Consider the following 26,412-nt stretch of genomic DNA (forward strand, 5'->3'; position numbering starts at 1 on the left):
TGCATTGAAAACTACATTGAAATTAATTGCAATTGTTTCCATTTTTATATCCTTATTTTAATACTTGATCTGGTAACTGTATCATACAATGCATGGCAAGTGTGATATTGGCTGAAGTTAGCAGAACAGTATAGAAAATCTTCTCAGTGCCTCAATATATAGGCAGAAACTAGGCCACCGTTCATTGCCATATTTGAAGAAACTAGTTCTAGTTAGGAGTTGACTACGTTGACACAATTTTTAGGAGCTGTGGCTTTGCAGGGGAGATATACTTTAGGAGTGGTTTGTATTCAAGGATTTGGGTGCAGTAGGAGTTTGTGGCTTTGAGCTCCAGTGTTGTCCATACTCCAGCAGTCAATATAACGATTCCTTGGTAAAGAAAAGAATAGTTCTCTGGAAATGTCTCCAGCAGAGTAAACCCATTCAATGGCTTTGTCAACAATTCTCCATGTGGTTGCACAGTAACTGTAGGCTTTTGGAAAGAGTTAACTCATATCTAGCTCTGGTCTTGCATACATATACCAGACTCAATTAGGCAAAATACAGGCATGATTGTAAAATGGTGGGGTCTTTGGTTCTTCTGCCAGTGTTGTGCCACTCACAGTGTAGTGTCTGTCCAAAAAACACACATAGCATTGCCTTGATGGGGGTTTCCCAAGGGACTACAGCCCTGGGCCTTGTATATGACAGACAATGTGGCTAGGAAAGTTGAGGGGAAGCAGTGGCAATGTAAGGTCCCCATACATGGTAAGATCCGCTCGCTTGGCAAGATCGCCAAGCGACCGGATCTTCCCCCGATATCCCCACCTACGGGTGGGCGATATCGGGGAGCTTGAAGTTAAAAAAAATAATAATCCGATCGTTTGGCCCTGGGGCCAAACGATCGGAATATGTAGGCGGCAATGGGGCAGTCGATTCGGGGACCACATTAACGAGCCGATGCGGTCCCTGATCTGACTGGATTTTCTAACCTGGCCCACCGATAGCTGGCCAATTTCAGGCCAGATATCGGTCGGCCAGCCCGCTCGTTTCTGTCCCTACACGGGCAGATAAGCTGCCGAGTCGGTCCAAGAGACCGATATCGGCAGCTTCTATCGGCCCATGTATGGGGGCCTTAAGGCAAGAAATGGCAGCAATAAAGCTTTGTATCAGCATTTCTGACCTGTCGCACTTCAGTTGTTGTTTCTACTAAAATACAATTCCCAGTGTGCCTTAGGCCCCTAGGTGCTTCTATGACTATGACTTAGAGCTGAGCTCTTACTTTATGGTGGTAAAGTGTATTCTCTGTAGCATACTCTTGTTTTGCATTCCCTTCTCTAGATCCTTTGATGCAAGTAACCCACACGTGAACACAGATTTCAGTCAAAAATATGCTGGAGAAAAAAATAAAAGAAGGGGGGGGGGGCAGATAGAAATCTTTCCCATTCATTAAGGAATGAAACCCATCCCAGTGTTACAGGAGCTGATTCTAGATATGATGCATGGGGGCATTATTTTTAAAGATACTGGTAACCTGAGAAATCAGTCTGAAGGTTGGACCTTCGGTTTGATGGAAAGGGGGGCTGAGAATATTTAAACAGTTTCTTTTTAGTAACCCTACATCTCAGCAATTGTTCAATTCACAGCTTTCAGCACATTTTGTTAGCTGCTTAGTACAGAGAAGAACAGCAGGCCTGTAATACGAGAAAAGCCTCTGCGCATTTTAATTAGTTTAAAAGCCAGTGATGGATAAAAGCTAGGATTTTACTTCATTTTTATTTCACTCGGACTGATTTAAAGATGCTTTTGTGAACTGATCTGCTTTAACCTAGGCTAAGTGACCATCTATTTATAGAACTGGAAAACGGCGGGGGCCTGCTTTTAGTTGGGAGGGCTTAAAAAATAATAAAATAATTACAAAGGGCTAATTAACAAGCAGTGAAAGCTGTGAGGCATGGGGAGTATAGAATCTGTGCATGAGAGACAGATCTAGTCTGGAAACCATTATCCGCCTTCATCAATTAATGCAAGCCTATTTAGGCACTGGGGCGTGCTTTATTATGATTAATTCCGCTTTACGGGATACCAGTGCTTCCCCTGTTTATAATTCCCATACTCAAGTAAAAAAAAAAAAAAGAAGAAAAACATTGCATCAATCAGTTATTCTATGCATGGCAGAGCAGCACCTACACAAATTCTACAGGGTTTTCTAGATAAGACTCCTTCTGGCTGCCTGTGTGGCCCTCTACTGAACTGTCATGGGATATCATTGTTCTTCATATCTTCTGTGGCAATGAGGTCTAAAATAATCTTCAATGATGACCCCTATTGATGTCTGGCAAGAATATCAAGAACTGCAGCTACTATTTCTATTAGTGCACTTTTCAATCCATGTGTAGTAGTGATGAGCGAATCTGTTTCGTTTCGCTTCGCCGAAAATTAATAGACGTAGAATATATTGTCCCTTTAATAATCGCAAAGTGTATTCCTATAGATAAAAATAATAAAAAGTCCACAGGAACCACCCAATCTCCTTAGGGTGACACATTTTGTTTCTCAAAAAAGGCCACAAAATTTTGGCCTGATTCTTTGGGGCCCGTTCATTAAAGTCCGAATGAGTACGTATGGAAAAAAATCGTATTTTTTCTAAGTTTTAGAACTGTGTGTATTTTCTGCGATTTTTCGTTAATTTCCTTGACTTTTTCGTACTTTGAAACAATTTAGTGCAACAAAATTGTATTTGTCGTTATTAATTCAAGCTTCGGTATCGTGACTTTCCTTGGGCCGGGTTGGAGCTGAAGAGTGCCATTCAGCCCTATGGGAGACTTTCCTTGGGCCAGGTTGGAGCTGCAGAGTGCCATTGAGCCCTATGGGAGACTTTCCTTGGGCCAGGTTGGAGCTGCAGAGTGCCATTGAGCCCTATGGGAGACTTTCCTTGGGCTGGGTTTTTTACATTACATTACATTAACATTTATTTATAAAGCGCCATCATATTCCGCAGCGCTGTACAATAAGCTGCAGAGTGCCATTGAGCCCTATGGGAGACTTTCCTTGGGCCGGGTTGGAGCTGCAGAGTGCCATTGAGCCCTATGGGAGACTTTCCTTGGGCCGGGTTGGAGCTGCAGAGTGCCATTGAGTCCTATGGGAGACTTTCCTTGGGCCGGGTTGGAGCTGCAGAGTGCCATCGAGCCCTATGGGAGACTTTCCTTGGGCTGGGTTGGAGCTGCAGAGTGCCATTGAGCCCTATGGGAGACTTTCCTTGGGCCGGGTTGGAGCTGCAGAGTGCCATTGAGCCCTATGGGAGACTTTCCTTGGGCCGGGTTGGAGCTGCAGAGTGCCATTGAGCCCTATGGGAGACTTTCCTTGGGCCGGGTTGGAGCTGCAGAGTGCCATTGAGCCCTATGGGAGACTTTCCTTGGGTCGGGTTGGAGCTGCAGAGTGCCATTGAGCCCTATGGGAGACTTTCCTTGGGCCGGGTTGGAGCTGCAGAGTGCCATTGAGGCCTATGGGAGGCTTTCCTTGGGCCAGGTTGGAGCTGCAGAGTGCCATTGAGCCCTATGGGAGACTTTCCTTGGGTCGGGTTGGAGCTGCAGAGTGCCATTGAGCCCTATGGGAGACTTTCTTTTGGCCAGGTTGGAGCTGCAGAGTGCCATTGAGCCCTATGGGAGACTTTCCTTGGGCCGGGTTGGAGCTGCAGAGTGCCATTGAGCCCTATGGGAGACTTTCCTTGGGCCGGGTTGGAGCTGCAGAGTGCCATTGAGCCCTATGGGAGACTTTCCTTGGGCCAGGTTGGAGCTGCAGAGTGCCATTGAGCCCTATGGGAGACTTTCCTTGGGCCGGGTTGGAGCTGCAGAGTGCCATTGAGCCCTATGGGAGACTTTCCTTGGGCCGGGTTGGAGCTGCAGAGTGCCATTGAGGCCTATGGGAGGCTTTCCTTGGGCCAGGTTGGAGCTGCAGAGTGCCGTTGAGCTCTTCATGCACGAAAGGATCAAAGTCAGAAAGTTTTTTGCGTCGTTTACGATCATTCGGATATGAAAATTTCTTAACTTTCGGATCATACCGCAATATTTTTGTGCGACCACAGTAAGAATTTTCGCGCAATTAACGCACATCAGAAATTTTCGTATTCCATCCAAATTTTTCCCAAACGTACTTTTAAAAGTCTGTAATTCGGACTTTGATAAATCAGCCCCTTTAAGGAGCATTTTAGAGAGTAGGGATGTGACTTTAGAAAAGAATGGGCAGCACTCCAACTTCTTGTGTTCCTCAAGCCAGAAAGTCTGGCTCCCTGTAGTGCCAAAAAGGCAGCTCTTGGGGGGAAAGAGGGGATATACACAAAATACTGGACTCTATGGATACCAGAAAGGTATTTTGCCAAGTTCCTTTACCACCCAGAAAGGATATTTCATATTTATTTTTATATGGGGGTAGGGTTTATTTTCTCTATGGTCGTCGATTTACTTTAACGATTGTTACTTACTAATAGATTTTGTGAAGGCAAGAAAAATCCACAGAGTCACTGAGAAGCTGGCAACTAATTACTATTATTTGCTTCTCAGACTAGAACACTTAGCGAGGACCTGTCATCAGACGGGCTAAAGGTTCTAATTAATAGGAAGACAGATGTTGAATATGTCTACAAAGGCCTTGTGTTTGTACATGCGATGCTTGTAAGAGTTAATAGACCTCTGAACCTGAATTAGCTTACTGTCAATAGCTAATTCCCTTGTTCTGGCGCTGTGGCTCCCTCGCTGAAAGCAAACACTTCTGACAGGTCTTTTTATTAGGAAACTGGGGAATGGCCTACTATAAAGTAAATAATTGATTGTAAGCTGCATTCATTCCTATATTTATGGGCATAATTTTATCAAGCACCAACGCTTTCCTAAGAAAACTTCACTTTAACTTCAATTTGCTTTAACTAGTGGGAAAGGCTCTGCTTACAGCGTCAGATTCCATTTCTGCTTAATAAAAGAGAAACAGATATTAATATGTCATAAATATTTTATGCAACTAATTTTATTTGAGCTGGCAATTTTAGGGAGGCAAGAAGTCACACTAAAGGCCAGATTATACAAACTAGTTAAAGACCCCCTCGCTTTACTAACTATGACCTTTATCTGCTCTAAGGTCTGTGGCATAGGTGGCATTTGGAATATAATCAGGACAAGATAGTGGTGATCAAAGTGTTGCATCTCATTGTCATTGCCTCCCATGGTTTTGTGTAGAAGTGCAACTAGAAGTACAGCTAGCCACAACTAGCACATGCCCTCAGTACAGCTAGCCACTACTAGTATATTCCCTCAGTACAGCTAGCCACCACTAGCACATTCCCTCAGTACAGCTAGCCACAACTAGCACATCCCCTCAGTACAGCTAGCCACAACTAGCACATCCCCTCAGTACAGCTAGCCACAACTAGTACATCCCCTCAGTACAGCTAGCCACAACTAGTACATCCCCCCAGTACAGCTAGCCACAACTAGCACATGCCCTCAGTACAGCTAGCCACCACTAGCATATTCCCTCAGTACAGCTAGCCACCACTAGCATATTCCCTCAGTACAGCTAGCCACAACTAGCACATCCCCTCAGTACAGCTAGCCACAACTAGCACATCCCCTCAGTACAGCTAGCCACCACTAGCATATTCCCTCAGTACAGCTAGCCCCAACTAGTACATCCCCTCAGTACAGCTAGCCACCACTAGCATATTCCCTCAGTACAGCTAGCCCCAACTAGCACATCCCCTCAGTACAGCTAGCCACAACTAGTACATCCCCTCAGTACAGCTAGCCACCACTAGCACATCCCCTCAGTACAGCTATCCCCAACTAGCACATCCCCTCAGTACAGCTAGCCACAACTAGCACATCCCCTCAGTACAGCTAGCCACAACTAGTACATCCCCTCAGTACAGCTAGCCACAACTAGCACATTCCCTCAGTACAGCTAGCCACAACTAGCACATCCCCTCAGTACAGCTAGCCACAACTAGCACATCCCCTCAGTACAGCTAGCCACAACTAGCACATCCCCTCAGTACAGCTAGCCACAACTAGCACATCCCCTCAGTACAGCTAGCCACAACTAGCACATCCCCTCAGTACAGCTAGCCACAACTAGCACATCCCCTCAGTACAGCTAGCCACAACTAGCACATGCCCTCAGTACAGCTAGCCACAACTAGCACATCCCCTCAGTACAGCTAGCCACAACTAGCACATCCCCTCAGTACAGCTAGCCACAACTAGCACATCCCCTCAGTACAGCTAGCCACAACTAGCACATCCCCTCAGTACAGCTAGCCACAACTAGCACATCCCCTCCCCCTGGAGTCTGGCTGCTGACAAGGTATCAGGTGTTACTGTATCTTACCCAGAGCCCTCTGTAAACTCATTATTTTTCCATGGCTGCATGGGAAGATAAATAAGGGCACATCTGTAGGGGGTCCCTCTGGAATGTGGTGGGATGCAGTTGCACAAGGTAAGAAAAACAAAATACCCCTTTTTTATTAGTGTGGAGGGAATTTCACCAATAACAATCTCAAGACTCTGCCAGAGAAAGTTTAACTGCGGCCCTGCTCATAAAATCCCCTTGTTATTCCTGTCCTGTTGTGTTACCTGAGAACAATATAAAGGGCACTTCAAGGAGAAATATACACTATGGACATGCCACTTATATGGGGAAAATATATAATGATCTATACATATATATAATAATGCTATAGGTTGTACTACTAGCCTCAAACTGTTGCTTTGCTCTACAGAGCAGTAACTATTGCACCAAGGGGATGGTATCTGTATGTATGTGTTTGAGTAGGATTAACTGATCATTCAGAATAATCTTCTGGTGATAAAGACATAGGCATTGATCTCCTACAGACAGTAATAACTATTGCCTTACTAGTTTATTAGTCAGACATATATATATACTTATGTTATCTTGGTCATACCCAGTATGACTAATTTTCCCCTTATGAACCATTAAATCATGCAACATGGGGTGGGTGAGTAATGTGGGACCAACTTAAAGGCATCATCACCCTGACCAGTCATACACCCTCTCTGACACGTGTGCTGTGTTAACTAAGGAAGGAGAAGCCTACAAAGCACATTTGGATTTCTAAATCCATCTTTGTTTAGTGTAATGTCCCTTTAATATATGGAAATATGCAGCAATATAATAACTGATAACTCGCTGAACATTTGTAGAAAAATACAATTTGCTTTTGATAGATTAGCTGTTTGGGAGTTGATGGTAAGAGTGTTATTCCCGCAGGGAAGGCAAGATGCTTATGGGTGTAGATTTATTATAACACCTTTCTTAGGGGATTCTCTCATGCGTTCAGTTATTTCTACACTGTATTTATGATTTATACAGACCTTTCGCAGCTTCGGAAACATGGAGCTGATGAAGATAAAGTGAGAGTACAATGCTGATTCATATTGAGGGTATTAAATCGTCAGTTTCTGTTTCCTCCGGTGCATGATGTCAGCGCCTTGGACTTGAGTTTATGGCTGGTTCGCCCCACCTCGGGGACTCAGCTGGTGGGGATGTGTCATATCTCTCGTAGAGTTCTTTATCTCTGAATAATGTCTTTTAAATTACCGTCTATAGCTTGGACAATTGGGACATTGTAAACAGAAACAAGAATAAATATACAGAGTTTGTCTCTGCGGGATAGTCGTGCAGTAGATAAAGAAAAGTATTGGAGTGGGATGTCGACTCTGCACGCTCACAAAGACCCCATATCCCTCTTTTATTGGTGTTGCCTTCGTGGCTCTGTCCCAGCTGTAGGACTGTGGGCCAGATGTGGCCGCCAAGGCCTGTTAGGGCCCCCCACATTTCCGTCCGCCCAGCAAACCTGTTTTATATCGGATAATCAGTTCATTACATTGTACAAGGCTGCTTTATAGAAATGAATGTAAAGCTTTCCCGAGCTTTGGCTCCCAGTGGGGTAATGGGTGTAGCAGACCAACAAAAGATATGACCTCACAACATTGTCAGTCTTTCAAGACCTGATGAATTTTTGGTTTCACTAAATCAGGACTTGCCCACCTAAGTAGGGACAATTTGGAGCGAAGCTCATACCGGTCTCTAATTTAGTGGGACTCAAAAAGGGACAGGTCTTTAAAGGAGAAAGAAAGGTAAAAACTAAGTAAGCTTTATCAGAATGGTCTATGTAAATTGTAAATACAGCCATAAGCACTCACAGAAACTCTGCGCTGGGTCCTCTGTCAAAAGATTAGTTGTGTCTGTTTTCCTCTGCCAGAGACACACAGCTCTCTGCTCTCTCCCCTCTCCTGCTCCCTCCCCCCTCCCTCAAGAATGCTAAGAACTCACTCCCCCCCCCCTTTAGGAATGTGGATCTGAGCCAATCAGCAGGAAGCTGACTCATAGTCTAACTAACTGAGCATGTACACCGGTCTTGGTGCAGGAGCGAGGCATTATGGGAACTTTCTTTACCCAGCTCTGTGTTTTTTCTTCCTGTTTGGCTTCTGATCATCTGAACGGGAGAAATATGGGGAGACTTTAGGGCACTATTAAGACAACTTAAGGTATGCCTGCAGCTTGAGATTAACTCTTTATTAGCCTCTCCTTCTCCTTTAAAGGAAAAGGGGTGATGTTTCTGGTGAGTTGGGGCATAAATAAGGGTGCGTGTAGGATGCAATCCATGTCTTAAATTGTCTCCTTTTTTTACTCAAATGTTGGAAGGTATTCTAATTCTAATGGGGGAATATAGAGAAAATGACCTGAAATTTACCTGTTTATATCAGACATTGCTTTGAGAATATTGTCCACCCCCCGTATGCTTCTTTATAATTCAGCCCAGTACCTCTAATATTAAAGTAAAACTATAAAAGACATTATGCTGACATATTTTTCTATAAATCTTCAGTTGAATAAATAGTTTAATCTGTTGCATGGGAGCAGCCTTGATGATGATGTAACCCCACCCCCCAAGGAAACATGGTGGAATGCTTGTTGTGCTATATAAAGTGATAAAGTGATAAAGTGAATGCTGCATCTCTCACACATGGGCTGGTATTTTACTGAGAAAGAAAGGCCTTGCAGAACATGTACCATCACTGGTCAATAGAATGTCCCTTTAAGACTAGCAAAGAAGACGGTATAAAAGTCATGTAAAAAATTGGCATTGGCTTCTCTTTTCACACTTTTACAGTTTTTTTTTTTCATGTTAACTCCCATTTTACACCTAAATTAAACACCCCGTTAAACAGCTTTATAAATATGTGGGATTTGACACAGCATACCATGGCCCCTAGGCGTAGCAGTTTCCATTTCAAGCATTGCTATGGCTTGTTTTTCATTTGGGAGTGTTGCACATGTAGGTTATGGTATGTCACAATGGCTCCAGCGGGACGTAATTAGCTTGCGGTTAAAACTTTATTCCCATACTGGTCTAGTTTCCAATAGCAACCAATCAGCAGCTGATAAGTAGAAGGCGTTTATTGGTCAAACCCACATTTGATTAGCTGCTATGGGTTACTACGCCCCTTTATAAAAGTGCCCCAAATGTGTGATATTAGGTATTAGATATTTCACAAAAGTGCCCCACTGCCTTTCATGGCAATAGTTAATATAGTGTAATGACAGAGGGAGGAGAGCAGAGGGCAGGAATAAGAAACTCTTGTCTATGGTCTCATTTTACATGAACTAAATATTTATTGTCGCTGCTCCCATAAAGCAAAACAAAAGCAGAGATGGTTTCTATCTGCTCCGGGAGAGCTCCCTTTCAGCCCAGGCTCTCATTGTAAACAATTCATGTAACACAAACAAGTGCTCAGAACCAAGTAAGTGTTCCTGGAAGGTAAAAGGATTTCAATGGGATTAATTAGGCACAGTTAGCCCTGTAGGCGCACAGATGCTGCTTGGTGTTGCCCAGTGGATTCAATAGATATTTTGATGCTCAACTGTGTGCTAAAAAAGTAATTAGATTGAACATTTTCTTTGCTGTTTTCTCCGTTGATTTAAAGGGGAAACTAACTTCTAGGAAAATAATTTTTTTTGCAAGAAAGATTTTCCACCTATACACTGGCTTGCTACTGTCTCCATCTTGCATCCTTCATTAAAAAAAAAAATATTCTGCACGGATTCTGAACGGATTAATTGGTTGCTGGACAGGGGGAAAGTTGCCTAGTATTACTTGAATTGATCCTTTAATGTTTCCATTTAACCAGTGGTTCCAAAACTACGTGGCTGATCCTCTTAGGGTAGCCCAAAGTTAAAAAAGGCGGCCCATATTGAAAGTCACTTTGGGATAAATTTGGGGGTGACTGCATGCTTACCACCTTAGATATCCCTAGACTTATATGAGTGCTTTCAACTGCCCTGATCAAATGTTGGACTGCAGGGGGGGCTTGAAACCAAATGTCCCGTCTAACAGAATCCATAGCGTTGGTACCTAATCAGCTTCTGTGTTTTCATTATTAAGCTAATGTTGGAGAGAATTTTGAGCTTTCTGCCTTCTTAATAATTTTTATTTACTGGTTAATGCCTATACTTTCTCTTCAGTCTGAAATCAGAAGCCCAACAGCTGGAATTCTTGCAGTCTTTGTAACAAAGTGTGAGTCTCAAAAGTTGAACGACCTCTGGGAATGAGCATTTATGGCTTACACCACTTTCAGAACAAGACAGCTACAAGCTGCTCATAGTAGCACTTAACTGACAGAACTCTAGAACATGATTCCCAAACCGGCAATAGGCCTAGTAGAGTAGTTGGGGAGCCATCCTGAAGGCCAATTATGGTGTGATTGAGAAGAAAGGGAATTTGCTTACTTAGATACACCTGGAACACCAACCCGAGGTTCAGTTAGTGTCAGATTTGGTATTTGGATTCTAAAAAGTATTTGGAATATCTGTTGTTTTCATACATTTCTTACTTTGTTGTGGCGACCCTGAACAAATGCTGGACATCAACATGGAGCCTTGAACCAGCTGTGCTCTAGAAACTATGTGGTACTGTTTGGCTGCGGTATGATAATGCCATAATGCCAATCAACTCATCATAGGAATATACCATAGTCACATATGGTTTTGTGTTCCTGATTTTTTAGTCATTTTTAGCCATTTAGAAAGCTGCCCTGTGTGTTTTATTGCTCATAGATAACTTTTTCACAAGTTTACTAACAATTGGACTTGTACTAACACTAATTTGTGGCAAAAACAGCTGCACGGGGAAAATTTACCAAGTGTTGAACAACAGCCTTCTCCTGCTCCTCCAGAAAGATGTCCAGTATATTTAGAGGAGATTGGCAAAGGTTCTAATACTGCTCATCTCATCATAAACAGACTCAACTTTCTATAAATTTGGAAAATGAAAAAAACTGATAGAAAAATACATTTTGGGCCAGTGTCAAGCTCGGGGGATAATTCTCGGCCTTTGGACATTAGGCAATTTTTCAAGTAAAGGAGATTCAAATGTTTTACATAAAGACCATAATGAATGGCTACAGAATTCCTATTGCAGAAGAATTGTATTTGGTGGGAACTCTTGACAGGAAAATTACAGGAGTGGTGGTGGTTATGGGATTTGTATGAAACAGCAGTAATTGGTGGTCTCCTAGTCTGCAAAATGCACATTTAATTGGCTTACGGTCAGAGTTGTGTGAGTTCCAGAATTGTTTCTAATAACCTGTACATAAAGAAAGAAGAATTATAATTCCCATGTCAAGGTTAGTGCCTCCCTTGGGCAGTTCAGTTAGCAGCATTCCTGCTGTCAGTGCCTCCTCTCTGCCAATCAAGTGCCGTCTCGCTCTTTTGTCCTCCTTCCCTTCTGGCTCTGTTACAAGGTTTCCAAGTGAAAGGTCACATTACAGTCTGCAAGGTCAGTGGCCAGGACAGGCCTGATACTTTATCTTGTTTAGTGTTGCTCTTTAGCAAGAATAAAAGCATTATCACATCACACATTCAGTGTAGTCAGTTTTCTTAAAGGGCCCCATATCCATTTTTCAAAGGTTCTCTTAATAGTAAGACGTTAAGGAGTATTCCCTTTTGTTTTGGTGGTCCTACATTCTCTGAAGCGTGAATGAGGAGAACAAACAAGGTTCTTGTAGACAGTGTCCTGGCTGGACTCTAACCTAGGACCCCAGTGTAGCAGTGCTAACTATTGTACCATGTTTCACATGAAAGAACATAGATATAGGCTATTGGGTGCTAATACGTGGGAGCTGGAGCTGACATATCACTCTTCTCTGTTGGGATATCTGCATAGTAAATGTAACAGTAAAGTGTATCCAAGCCACAAGATGGGGAATTGCATTGTCTATGTAGTTGATTCTTCTAAGCACTATGGCAGCTCACTTTTGTGTTCATAAATACAAGGGTTGGGCACTTATTAAACTGTGCACTGCAAACTATACATGGCTTCCCTTCTAAATGCAAGATACAAGTTAAAGTGGATATCAGTTTTTTTTGCATTGGGAAAGATTGCAATTCGGAGCAACTCTCTTGTACATTAATTAAAAGTTTAATTACAAATTAACAGTTTTAAAGATATTTGTTAATGTATTTAGTGTAGAAAGCAGTATGTGTATTCCCTGGTTCTAACTCCTGAAGCAATGTAGCAGAAGCCAGCCAGTCACAGAGATGAGATGGGATTTAATACGACAGGTGCTACATTGCACCAGTGCAGTTGTCCATGTCAGCCAATCAGGTCTTTGCTTTCATTTGCTGCTTTGTGGTTGCTTTGGGCAACTACAATATATGAAAATAAGAACTTTTGTCATGTATTCTGTGTATATAGCCTCTGCATACACAATAATATACACAAGTAGGTAGAGAGAAACTGAAGGAAAATGTATTTCTTTGCGCAGAGTTGCTGTATGAGCAAACACATAAAACAGCTTTCTGAATAGCGGCATGAACTTAAGAATTAAAAAAAACAAAAACCTACTAGTTCTGTGTATTATAAATGATTTAAATGGGATATAGACATGGCAACCATTCCAGAACAAGCTCTATTTTAAGCCCAGGAAATTCATTCAGCCATGGAGCTATATGGTTTTCTCTGTTGCGATTTATCTGTCAGCAGCATTTTAGAAAAGTCATTGAGTAGCGATTTCAGTCTGGCAGTGTCAGTAATGAAGAGTAAATTTTTGTAATGAGCGTGCTTACACTGTTACATAGTTACTCAGTCAATGAGGTTGAAAAGTAGGAGACAAGTCCATCAAGTTCAACCTTCCCTAAACCCTCTCTCTGTTAATCCTGAGGAAGGCGCGCAGCCCACTCCCCCACTCAGCCAGACAGCTGGCAATTTAAGCACACAAGGGGAAGAAAAAAATTGCTCCCCGACCCCATAATTGGCAGTCACATACGTTTTTGGATCAGTTTTTCTGTTTTATGTTAGAAAGTGCGGATGAGCGGATCGTTTAGGTAGGATTTTAATTTCCCATGAATCATGGGGTTCCGTGACAGGCATTATGGAAACTTCTTCGTTGTACCGCAGGTCGTGTGGCATTAAAACATTCACTGTACAAATTTCATGATTGATGCACTAATATACTTTTATTTTCAAGGGGCAGTTATTATGTTATTAGTATCCTTTATTTATATAGTTCCAATATATTCCACAGTGCTTTGAAGATATTATAGACCATTCAGACTATGCCCCTGAGGGGCTTATTATCTAAGGTACATTCGCACACACAGTGGTCACGTATAAGAGCCACTCACTTCCCTGTATGTTTTTGGAGTATGGGAGGACACTGGAGTACATGTAGTACATGTAGAACATACAAAATCCTTGCAGATAGTGCCCAGGCTGAAATAGAACCTAGGGCAATTATGCACCTCACCTTAAAATTACATTAATGTGATGTAAGAAGTGAAGTTCTAAGACAATGCCTAACTGGTCCTCATTTTTACATGACTCTCTGACTGTGGTTTGGAAACCAAAATGGTCGTTGAGTAGGAAATTGGCTTCAACTGACAGAAAAGCATTACAAAGTACAGGATAGGTTACTGTATGATGATAAGATATAATTAAAGGGTGAACTTGACCTTTAACGTCTTTGCTCAGTAGGACTTGACGTTGTAAGTTGCAACAATAAGGCATCCAGTAAAGGTAATGGTAATTGTTCCCTATGTTTTTCAGTAAATGCTTAGGACAGTATATTGGCATAGCTTAATCTTCCCAGGAAGTCTTATGCATCTTCATTTTGTGTTTATTATTATAAATGGAAGCAGCCATATTTATTGCTCTGATGAGTATATGTTTGAAAAAAACTGTAATGTGAAACAGTGGCCTCTAGTGGACAAATTTTGAGCTAACCATCCCTAAGACACGAAGGCAAGAAAAGAGAGGTGCCAACACATTGGTATGATGTTTTCCCAATGCTGTCTAATGCATACTTTTTCTTTCGTTCTGTAGGGTCACGTCTTCGGCAAGAAGATTTCCCACCGCGAATTGTTGAGCATCCCTCAGACCTAATTGTCTCCAAAGGTGAACCAGCAACGCTGAACTGCAAGGCCGAAGGGAGGCCGACTCCAACCATTGAGTGGTATAAAGGAGGAGACAAAGTAGAGACAGATAAAGACGATCCTCGCTCTCACCGAATGTTGTTGCCCAGTGGATCACTATTTTTTTTACGTATCGTGCATGGACGCAAAATCAGGCCGGATGAAGGGGTCTATGTTTGTGTTGCAAGGAATTACCTCGGAGAAGCTGTGAGCCACAATGCATCGCTGGAAGTTGCAAGTAAGTACCAATACCTAAAACAGATGCAGGAGGCTTCAATGGCGTAATACTGCACCCCACTCTGGGTAATATATGGCACAGTCTTGTTGGGTTGAGTTATATTGGACTATTTAAACTTGCTCCATCTGCAGTTGATTTTTAGGAAGAAAGAGATGTTTAGAAATATAGGGGATATGCATGGAGATACATTTATTTAACTTTTTGCTTTGAGCTTTCCTCTCTGTGTTTTGGCAGACAATATGGGTAAAAGATAAACCCGGAAACATGGGTTCTATGGCAGTTCATCTTCCATGTCAATGCATTGCATTCTTCAATCCCCACATTGAGGGTTCAGGGGCATAAGTAGAGAGGAAGCAGACCCTGTGGCTGCAAGGGGGCCCAGGAGTGTAGAGGGCCCAGTAAGACACTAATTAATAAGCAATTTTAATATATCTTATAGGTCAATTTTCCAATGTTTTGGGCTCCTTAAATGAAATTTGCTATGGGACCAGAATCATCTAATTACACCACTGAAAAGGTTAAATATAACATTTCCCAAAACACTCTGCTGCTGTCTGTCTATTTCTGTATCTTCTGCCTTTGCTAAATCAAATCGCTCTCTTCCTACCTTTCTGTCTATCATGTAATCAAAGAACTTCCAGTTCCGCATTCCACAATTTCCATTTTCTATCTTTTCTATCCCAAATTCCAGTATATGTTCCACAAAATGTACATTTTCAGCCAATTTTCATGTTTACTGCGCACCCTGGTGGAACCAAGGTCCCAGCGTATGTGTATTTTCCCTGAAAATTCTCTCTTAACCCTGCAGAACGCCACTTTGGAGATTAGATGTGTTCAGTGTAGGCAGTGTGCATAGTGTGTCTTTGTGTGCAAGTGCCCAGACTGAAAGCCAGCCCGGCTCTCTTTTGCTTGATTTAAAAAAAAGTGGATTGGCAGGTAGTCCATTAGTTTTGTCTGAGCGACTGGTGGGAGACAGGGAAACATCTCCGGGTGCGTTAATGCTTGCCATTCATGAGCAGCCTCTTGCTTGTAATCTTATCAGGCTGACTTTGAACAGAAGTCGCTGGCATATTTAGAAACTGTCAAGTGAATTTGATCTGTTCAGGCAGTGACTTTGTATAAGGCCGGAGCTCAGTACAACCGGCCTGTTGTAATATCTCTGCATGCAGAATGGGGACAGTGCGTTTGGCAGGCAATTATGATTATAGTCATGGCATGCACAGGAAAGAAAAGATATGTTGTGCTTCATAATCTCACGGAATACGGAGTGAAAGTTGGGCAGTGCGTTAAAAGGGTTACTAAAAATATGGCATTCTTTTGCTTGAGTATGGAAGTGCATTAAAGGGGAACTCCACCCAAACACAACGTACGCTTTTTGAAAAGAAAACATAATTTCAAGCAACTTTGCTGTTTACATCAATTCAAAATATTGATGTATATGATGTATTGATGTATAACTTGGTCTCTCTAGGCCCCCACCAGAAATATCTTCTGAGGGGGCCCGGCACAACCAGTATCTCCTTCCACCCCTCCTCTGGGCCCTCTCTAGCCGCACCCCCTGGCCCCAACCACACCGCTATATTTAAAGGTAGGAGAGAGGCTAGGGAGAAGGGACTATAGTCTGCCCCCCCCCCCATTTTAGTCCCTTCTCCTCTGCCAGGATTTTAAATGATGCAGAAAAAGAAGAACTGTTTTGCAGCTGGATTTCAGCATATAAAATGGTATTTCTTCATACCTTACTTCATACTGTAATAAGTTCTGAAGGAACAGATTACAATGATATATTAGGGGTTTTGTGCTGTTTCATGCTCTTTAACAAATTCTGATCTGGAAGCCGGAGATCCTTTATGGAAGTAAGAACTGGAGCAAGAGAGGACAGGGAGTTTGTAGTTATTTTCCACAAATAGAAAGGAAAGTATGGGGGCATGTATTATTGTTAGAGATCTGCTTGCCTTAGCTGAGGGAGTCACCCTTGCCGTCAATGCAAATACAGGTATAGGACCCGTTATCCAGAATGCTTGGGACCAAGGGTATTCCGGATAAGGGGTCTTTCTGTAATTTGGATCTCCATACCTTAAGTCTACTAAAAAATCAATAAACCATTAATCAAACCCAATAGGATTGTTTTGCATCCAATAAGGATGAATTATATCTTACTTGGGATCAATTACAAGGTTCTGTTTTAATATTACAGAGAAAAAGCAAATCAGTTTCCGGATAACGGTTCCCATACCTATATAGCACTTAAGGGACTTGGAATCCATCACTATTTACCATCTCAACACTTTATATTTGCATTAACTCATATGATCTCTGTGATCTTTTCTCTATCCCCATAGTAAAAGCTGTATCTCAGCGCCATCCGAGGAGCCGCGTGCAGTTAGCATATGGTGGCTTCTCGCTCAGTATAAGCTGTTTTCTCTCGAGGAAGGCAAAATCCCTAGTGACCTGCCAGACATCTGCCATCTTACCAGCAACACCGCAAGGGCAGATAATGATATCTGCCTTGTGATTAAAAGACCGATATCTAAAGAAAGCCCCTTGCCTCTGTCTGATTAATCAGACCACTAGAGAAATGTGAATTTACCTTAGCATCCGGTTATGTTTTATCCAAAATGTATATAAGTATAGGCACACAGATAAAGGGAACAATAGGACCAGATTTATGGATCATACCATTCTAATATTTTCTAGCTGACATGATTTTTTTAGCCAGTTTTGGATCTATTATTTTGATTTTATGATATCTCAGGTGAGGCTGTCAGGGTGAAGGGGATGTTGGGAGATATATACTTAGAGAAGGGCCATGAATATCCTATAAAACTGTATCCTTATTAACAACTTGTCACAAAATCTATGTGTATCTGAGGTGACAGGTGGTTGCCATTTATGTCAGCGGGAGGCAGCATTGAAGGGGACAGGCATGTTTCCTCTGGCAGAAATATGCTGCCAATACATGGTGTGCCATTGACATTAACCCCCCCCCCCTATTTTTGACAAGCTAATTTATTTGGGTTTATGTGGAAAACATTTGTAAATACTGTCTGAAAGTGAAAGAAAACATAGGGACAACTTGCCCAGCCCCCTTAAGCTTGCAATGTAATGAAACCCCTGCTTCGCTTCTTATTATAAAGTGAAAATTATTGGAAATCCCTGTGGGAAAAAAGAAAGGTGAGGGAGGGGTTGAATGAGCCTAAGAGGGACTAGGGAATGGTTCCTTTGAATCAGGCAAGAGGCTATTGGGACCTGTTATCCAGAATGCTTGGGATCTGGGGTTTCCAGATAGGGGATCTCTCTGTAATTTGTATCTACATACCTTAAGTCTACTAAAAAAGAATCATTAGAACATTAATTAAACCCAATAGGATTGTTTTGCCAATAAGGATTAATTATATCTTAGTTGGGAAGATACAGTACAAGGGACTGGGTTATTGTTACAGAGAAAAAGGGAAATAATATTTTTAAATTTGAATTATTTGGTTACAATAGAGTCTATGGAGAATGGCCTTCCCGTAATTCAGAAATTTCTGGATAATGGGTTTCTGGATTATAAATAACAATATATTTTCCCTTTGAATGGGTAGGTAAGCTGTATGATTCAGCTTAGACATATTGCAACATGGATTCTGCAGAACCAGTGAATAACCTAGTAAGCAATAAGCAGGCAGAGATAATGGGATTCCTGCTGGCATCCAGCACTTACAGAGTTAAGTCAGCTCTTCTGCTGACGGGAGACTCTAATCAGTAAGAGCTGACTGATACTGGAGCTAGGTGCCTGGAGGCACCCATGTGTAACAAACATGTATAGAATATGTACAGATACAATTATTTATTTTTATTTAAAAAAACAACTTTAGATATAAACACTGATGTGGTGAAATATTGTCATATGAACATAATAAATATTTAGTTAAATGTTCTTTAGTTGAAAAATGATTATTTCCCATCCCTGCATTCATGCCATTTGCAGCATAGACAGTCTTTTTGGATTGTGGGAACAGTTTGGTTAGCAAACATCAGAGCACAATGAAATGTCAGCAGTAGGAGCTGAGGGGGTCCGGTGGGATCTCACGCAATGGGCCGTGCAGCAATCCCTTATTATCTCCATGCTGTGAAAGCAAACCTGCCGCGAGAGGCATCACTCTGGCTGTGTGACCTGTGCGCTCTAATTAAATGATAGCCTCCCACTCTCAGCAAGGTGCGGAACGTGTCAAGCACCGGCAAATGGCCTGTTTGGTACCCGCCGTAGAACAGCGTGTTGTTAAGTACCGCTGCTTTCTGTTCAGCTGACAGGTCTACATAGTAGGTAAAGGTGAACTTAACACGTTGAATACATGTTCAAATAAATCTCTAGGTTGGTTGTATACCTTTAAATAGCCTGTGCTTTTTGTTTGGTACAAATTTGATTGGCAAGGCATGGGTGAATGGGTTGTAAAAGATATGGGGCACTCTATTTAGGCATGACTCTTGGTGCTCCTAGAATAGCGCACAAAGGGGAATGTAAGGCACTTGCAGGGTCAGACTGGGGGGTGCAGGGCCCACTGGGGCTTCTGCCTCAGGTGCCCATCCACCCCCCAATGGCCCCCGTCGCCTTCACACCCCTCCCCCACAGGAGCCCCCAACACCCTCCGACCCCCTCCCTCGAGAGCACCTAAATGAAACTCACCTGCGGCGTGTCTGGGGAGGGATACCGGCAGGTTGTGGGAGCACCCTGGGGGGGCTCGGGTCTGGGCCGTAGGGGCCCACCGAGTTTTTTCCCGGTGCCCCGGCAGCCCAGTTCGACACTGGGCACTTGGGAGCCCTGTACTTAATGCGTACCTATGACAGTACAGGTTTAGGACCCATTATCCGGAAACCCATTATCCATAAAGTTACAAATTACAGGAAGGCAATCTCCTATAGACTCATAGACCCATTAAACAACTAATTCAATTTTTTTTAGAAGTGATTTCCTTTTTCTGTGTAATAATAAAACAGTACCTTGTACTTGATCCCAACTAAGATATAATTACCCCTTATTGGGGGCAGAACAGTCCTATTGGGTTTATTTAATGGTTAAATGATTCCCTTTTCTCTGTAATAATAAAACAGTACCTGTACTTGATCCCAACTAAGATATAATTACCCCTTATTGGGGGCAGAACAGCCCTATTGGGTTTATTTAATGGTTAAATGATTCCCTTTTCTCTGTAATAATAAAACAGTACCTGTACTTGATCCCAACTAAGATATAATTACCCCTTATTGGGGGCAGAACAGTCCTATTGGGTTTATTTAATGGTTAAATGATTCCCTTTTCTCTGTAATAATAAAACAGTACCTGTACTTGATCCCAACTAAGATATAATTACCCCTTATTGGGGGCAGAACAGCCCTATTGGGTTTATTTAATGGTTAAATGATTCCCTTTTCTCTGTAATAATAAAACAGTACCTGTACTTGATCCCAACTAAGATATAATTACCCCTTATTGGGGGCAGAACAGCCCTATTGGGTTTATTTAATGGTTAAATGATTCCTTTTTCTCTGTAATAATAAAACAGTACCTGTACTTGATCCCAACTAAGATATAATTACCCCTTATTGGGGGCAGAACAACCCTATTGGGTTTATTTAATGTTTAAATTATTTTTTAGCAGACTTTAAAGAGAGGGAACGGTACAATCACTGTGGGGGGGGGGGCAAAATGTTTTTCTCCTTTAAAGTATGAAGTTCCAAATTATGGAGAGGTCTCTTATACGGAAGACCCCAGGTCCCGAGGATTCTGGAGAACAGGTCCCATACCTATATTTAGCTGTGCATCCTCTTCCCAGATTAACACCATTGTGCCTAAAAACCTGCCGCTCTGCACCCTACATTGCGACTGATATCAGAAGTATGGAATTCGATTGCTTCCCTCCACAACAATGGTAGTTCCATAAAGCAAAAACAAATTTGCAAAGCAGACGGTGATTCATAATGACTTCAGCGTTAAGCCTTGTGCTCTTATCCTGTGAGCTCCGTCTCTTTATCCTTTCGCATACAAACAGATTATACCAGGTAGTATATTCCCATTGAATCCTATATACAGATTTTATAGGCAAATCTAATAAAAGGTAAAAAAAAAATGTTTGCGGTGGGAGAAATGATTTCCTTGTTTGTCTAAAGCCCCCCCCCCCCCCGGGTGTTTTGGGGTGCTGGGGTATAGGGCGCCATTCTTAGACTAAGGTGCTCAAGGTTTTAGTAATAAAACAGAATATTTGCCACTGAAAGAAGTGTTAACCCCCTGATAACCATGCTGACTGTAGCATGGACTCATTAAACAGTAGGGGCCGTACAAAGAGCCGCCTTTTATTTCAGGCAGATAGATCAGCTTGGAATTGCTATAGAAGTGAAATCGCGTGAGCTCCCAAGCAAAGCAGCAGCTTGTTTATTTCAGTGACAAATCTGATCTCCTCTGCCTGACTGACTTCCCATAGCTGTCTGGGGCTGGAAGGGAACTTGGGATAATGTCCCCAGAGGAGATGTCAGGAATAGTGGGAAAAGTTAAAAGAACGTGTGAAAATTTCCTGGGATTGTGATGGGGTGAGGTGAATAAAAATGTACTGGGGACTGTAACAACTGGTCCAAATTATATTCTATTTTATATGGGTAAATACATATGTGTTTGGTTATACAATGTATATCTGTATGGGTGGCTGTAAAGGCTAAAAAGGGCTGTATTTCTTATATTTGCCTAGGGCATGTGCTTAGGGTAAAGGACATGTCAACCTCAAAAATAAGTTTTTGCCTAAAAACATAATTCCAAGCAACTTTCCAATGTGAATTTATTGAACATTTTTGGTGCTTTATTTGTAAATGTAATTGCTATTGAAAGCAGCATTTGCTGAACTCCTGGTTGTTACTTTTTAAACAATGTTGCAAAAGTCAGTCTCCTCCAGGAAGGCAGGTCTGTCAGGCTGCTGCCTTGTGTTACATTGTTTCATATGCCAGAGCCACCAAGGCAGAGATCAGAAAAGGACAGGCAAACACCACTTCTAATAGCAATTATATAGACAATTAAGTAAAAAAACCATTGCAAATTTGTAATGAATGTATATGGCAAAGTTATGTTTTCTTTTATTAGGCAAAACATTATATTTTGAGTTGACGTGTACTTTAAGGGGGAGGCCATAAGGTACCTATTTAGATTTTTTTTTTTTAAATTCCGCCCCCAGGCAAACACCAGCTACCAGGAAGGTTGGGTCACTTGTGATTGGCACATAGGCAAAGACTATCCTGCACATCACCAGTCGGGTAGGGGAGGAGGAAGGTGGTGGGCTGTACCTAGGGCAGCGATGAGGCCAAAATCCTTGTGGAGAACTTGCCAAACAAGGGGATCTCTGTTTACAATTGGCCACCAATGTGTCAAATAAAGCTGATCCCCAGCTAGCTATTGGTTGAACTAATAATTAGCGATGAGAGAATTTTTTCGGCAGACATGGATTCTCAGCGAATTTCCGCATTTCGCCATTGGCAAATTGTTTTGTGAAAATTAGTTGCGGAAAATTTCGTTGCGTGTCAAATTGGGTGCGGTGGCGCAAAAAAAAGCACGGGTAACAAAAAAAAAAGACACAGGCTACCAAAAAAAGACGCGGTGACCAAAAAATTGTGCGAGAAATGCGTTTTGCGAAATTTTTTGCCGTTTTGCGAATTTTATGGCGAAATGCGACGGATTCGCTCATCACTACTAATAATGTCATAACGTGCAAAAGAGGGTGATTTTGTGTAAAGAATGCAGGGGGCACAGTGAAGAAACACCCCCATGTGACATTGTTTGTGGTAGGAACTCCTTTTTTATAGCCCTCCCCCCGAGGTGCAAGGGTAATAAGGTGCATGAAGCCACAGTTGCATTCTTCACTCCCCATGTCATTTACCTTTCAACACAATCCTTTCCTTTAACGATCCCCCAATTTAATGCACTAATAGGTGTCACCTTCTTGAACCGACTTGGTTTTTTCCCGGGACTAAACAGTCAGCGCTTTGTATTAAATATTAAGTTATCTTCAGAATTTTTTTTTATTTATTTTGAATTAAATTAAGAATATTAATTTTTTGTTTCCCTTTTCGCCAGATTTTACCAATTTGACCCTGACTGGAAACGATTATACATAATGAATCCAATATCTTGTGTTTATCCATACGGGGGCTGTTATAGATTAGTCCCAGAGCGCAATGCCTGCTGTTTGCTGTATTTATTCACTCTGGTGTAAAATGTTAGATCTGTGGACCACAAGAAGGGCAGGAAACGCAGCCCCCGGTCACACATTGCAGCCTTCTGTATCATTGTATCTTAAATAGAGGCGGGTGCTTTGGGGCATGCTTAGAACCAGAAGAAAAGTATCTGTTTATTATTCAGCTCTGCAAGGGGCCGCTGGACTGTGGCGGATGTGACAACTGGATGTTAAAAGCGGCATTATGATGCTTCTAAGAATCATTAGCAGAATCTGCACATCCCTGGCATAACTTATTCGGTTACCCCGTCTCCCCGTCTGTAAGCGCTGTGCCTACACGCTAATCCCCTTTGTGCTACATGCTGCTGTTTTCTTTCTCCTTTTAAGCTTGGGGAGATCAGGTTTCGGGAATCATTTTTCTTCAAAAATATCATTGCCCTTGGAAAACTATGCTATTGAAAGCTTGTCTTGCTTTGGGCAGTTAGAAAACGTGTGCCGTGGTGTCCTCTCCCACAACTGTCTTTTGGCTTTTGGAGGGAAGGGGGGGGGGGGGGGGGGAATGCCATGGCGCCCAGTATACCTTGGGGCATCTCAGAGCAGCAGTTGCAGGATGGGAGAGTGTGGGAAAATGTAGCAAAGCAATAGAATTGACGTTTCACAGTAGCCTACGCTCTATTTGAGGATGCGGGGAGTTGCACATTCACCATAAGCATTAAAAGAGAACTAAAGCTTAACTGAAGAAGTAGGGCAAAAATGTTCTATTTTGTATTATGTTATGGGCTTCTGTACCAGCCCAAGGCAACCACAGGCTTTAAGCAGGGAATATCTGTGTCCCCAAAGATGCCCCAGTAGCCCCCCATCTTCTTTTCTGCTGATTCCCTGCACATGGTCTGTGCTGCTGTCACTTACTGAGCTTAGGGACCCACTCACAATATACTGTACATATAGAATAGAAATGTCACAATATATGGCTGATTAGTAACTAATTAGTGTAAATAATTAGAGTATTAGTGCATGGCAGCTCTGACCCATTTAGTGTCACTTTAAAGAGGTGGTTCAATGTTAAGATAACTTATAGTACGTTATAGAATGTACTAATGTTAGCAACTTTGCAATTGGTCTTCATTATTTGATTTTTTTTAATGTTTTTTTTTATTATTTTTCATAATTAATTGCCTCTTCCCCTTTAACTGTGTTTCACCTCTCATATCCTTGTATTTTCGTTACTTTACAGACATAGGAATATTAGGTAACATCAGGGATCTCATCTTCCCATGATTATATACCCCTAAAGAGATATGTTGGCTTAAGTGTAAGGCAAACCGCAGTGTTGCAGTATTTCATGTCAGCAAAGCAGTTATTGGAGTGAAAATATTTATAAGTGGGGTTTATGTTTTGTGTATTTTCCTTTAAGTACACCATGTAATCATGTCATAGCGCGCAGTTTGTGCGGAACATTCCTTTTCTGCCTATTTGCATTCAGATATATACATGTCATGCAATACACATGTAGCTTGACAGTTACAGGTTTTTTTTAAGTGATTATTGTGCGTTCATGACAAAGAACTTGAATGTCACGCTAATTATAATTCCTTTGTTTTGATCGCCTACACTTTCTGCCGCCCTGTAAAATACATTACGGGACAGGACAAACCCATATTTACAAACATTCCCCACCGAAACATTATAGAATTTTTCCCACCACCCATGTCACGCCAAGCCTTTTTCCAGGAAGCCTCATCCTCAAACAGAAACGATACATAAAAAACAAACAAAATATTATTAGTGTCCTGATCTCAAGAGCCAGGGTCGGATTGGGCCGCCGCAACACTGAGAAAAAAAAACGCGTTAAATGTACGCGCTCAGGGGAGGACGTCGGGTGGGGGCTCCTGCGAGGGGGGTTAGGGAGGCCTCTGCGGGGGGGGGGGGTAGGGGGACGCGGCCGGCGGGGGCACCTGCAGGGCCCCTGGGGCAGGTGGACCCTTCACCCCCCAGTCCGACTCTGTCAAGAGCTCACTTTCTAATTGCAGTATGGAAAAGAAAGCCCTTCTCATATCAAAACATAACGCATTATATATCAGGACATGACATTGTGAACATTGGGCTAAATGCCAAATATATTATTTCCCCAGCTGCCCATTTTGGTGGGATGTCATCTCATATATAGGGATGCACCAAATCCACAATTTTGGGATTCGGCCGAACCCCGAATCCTTTGCAAAAGGCTCAGCTGAATACCAAACCGAATCTGAATTTGCAAATGCAAATAAGGCTACAAAGGCGTTAAAGAGAACCGCACACTTTTTTTGATTTTAATGATTCAGATTCAGTTTGGCCAGTTTCCACCTATCACAGAAGGTGAATCTGTTAATAAACATCTATAGTGCCATATTGTTTTCTTATTAAGATTAATAGATTAATAGATATGGTGTTTTTCTATGGCAGTGGTTTTCTGGTCAAGGTCTCCTTTGAGGTCCAACATTTGGACAAGGCCAACCCTTAGATCATAACAAGGTTAAAGATATCGGCATTAGCCATTCAACCATAATTCCAAAGGTATCTAGGAAAGCAAATAGTTGTTCACCCCAGTTCTTACAGTAACTGAGCTTCATTCTGTGCTACCTGGACTATCTAAGAGACTAAATGGCATTCTGCCCAAATCTCACCCTGGCTGCCGTTATGGTAGACCTTCCAGCCACCCTAGGGGTTCAGCCTCACAGTTTAGGAAGCATTGTTCTTGCACAAATCCAAAAGAGGTAAAATTGTGTATGGCCAACTGAATTAAGACCGAAGCTGGCCATAGTTGAATGGATATGGTAGGGTAGGTATGGTAGTACCTAGGAGGGGTGCTTTATTGAACCCTAAACCTAATAAGGAGAGCATTGCAGAATGATAGGATTTATACACTTTACACATTTTGAGTTTATATAAATCACCTCAGAATTTTATTCCACCAAATACTATACTATCTACTATACTACTATACTGATCAATTTGCCCATATCTAAGTAGCTCCATCAGAGAACCCTTGTACAGACTTCCTATCCTAGATCTTGGTTTTTTGGGGTACTTTGGCTAATGTCAGCTGGATTCCAAGGAAAACTGCGTATGTTGGGTGCCCATTAGCAGGCAGTCACCGCAGAGTGTGTAGTCTACACATCCTGGAAATCCAATGCTTTGGCGACACTCAATGGTGCAAGAACGTTTCTCCTGCTTTCATCTCTTATTGAGCCTAATTAGTATTTAGCCAATGATTTCCCATGACGATTGGTCAGGTCTCAAAAATTAGCCCCTTAAAAGTCATCAAAAAAACCTAAAAGTCAATAAACTTATTGCCTTGTTCCTTAAATAGTTCAATCAACAGATCACGGTATAAAAGCAGAAAATAATTGAATTATCTGCGTGGCTTTATTTTGCCCAGTGCTGTATTAGGAGTCTTTTTGTTCACCTGTGTAATTGATGCCTAGAGGAGAATCTCTCCTGAGCCGCAAACACGATAGATTTAGTCCAGGGGGTAAA

General features: G+C 42.1%; 1 protein-coding gene across 9 annotated transcripts in view; it reads left to right on the forward strand.

The window, feature by feature from the left end:
* robo1 (roundabout guidance receptor 1) overlaps positions 1–26,412 on the forward strand; it is a 665,579-nt gene that overhangs the window by 460,387 nt on the left and 178,780 nt on the right. For all 9 annotated transcript variants that reach the window (XM_012956257.3, NM_001102701.1, XM_012956256.3 and 6 more), the window contains 1 exon segment: positions 14,375–14,701. In XM_012956257.3, coding sequence (XP_012811711.2) covers positions 14,375–14,701 — 327 coding nt within the window.

This window comes from Xenopus tropicalis, chromosome 2 (genome assembly GCF_000004195.4).
Source record: "Xenopus tropicalis strain Nigerian chromosome 2, UCB_Xtro_10.0, whole genome shotgun sequence".
Classification (NCBI taxonomy): Eukaryota; Metazoa; Chordata; class Amphibia; order Anura; family Pipidae; genus Xenopus; species Xenopus tropicalis.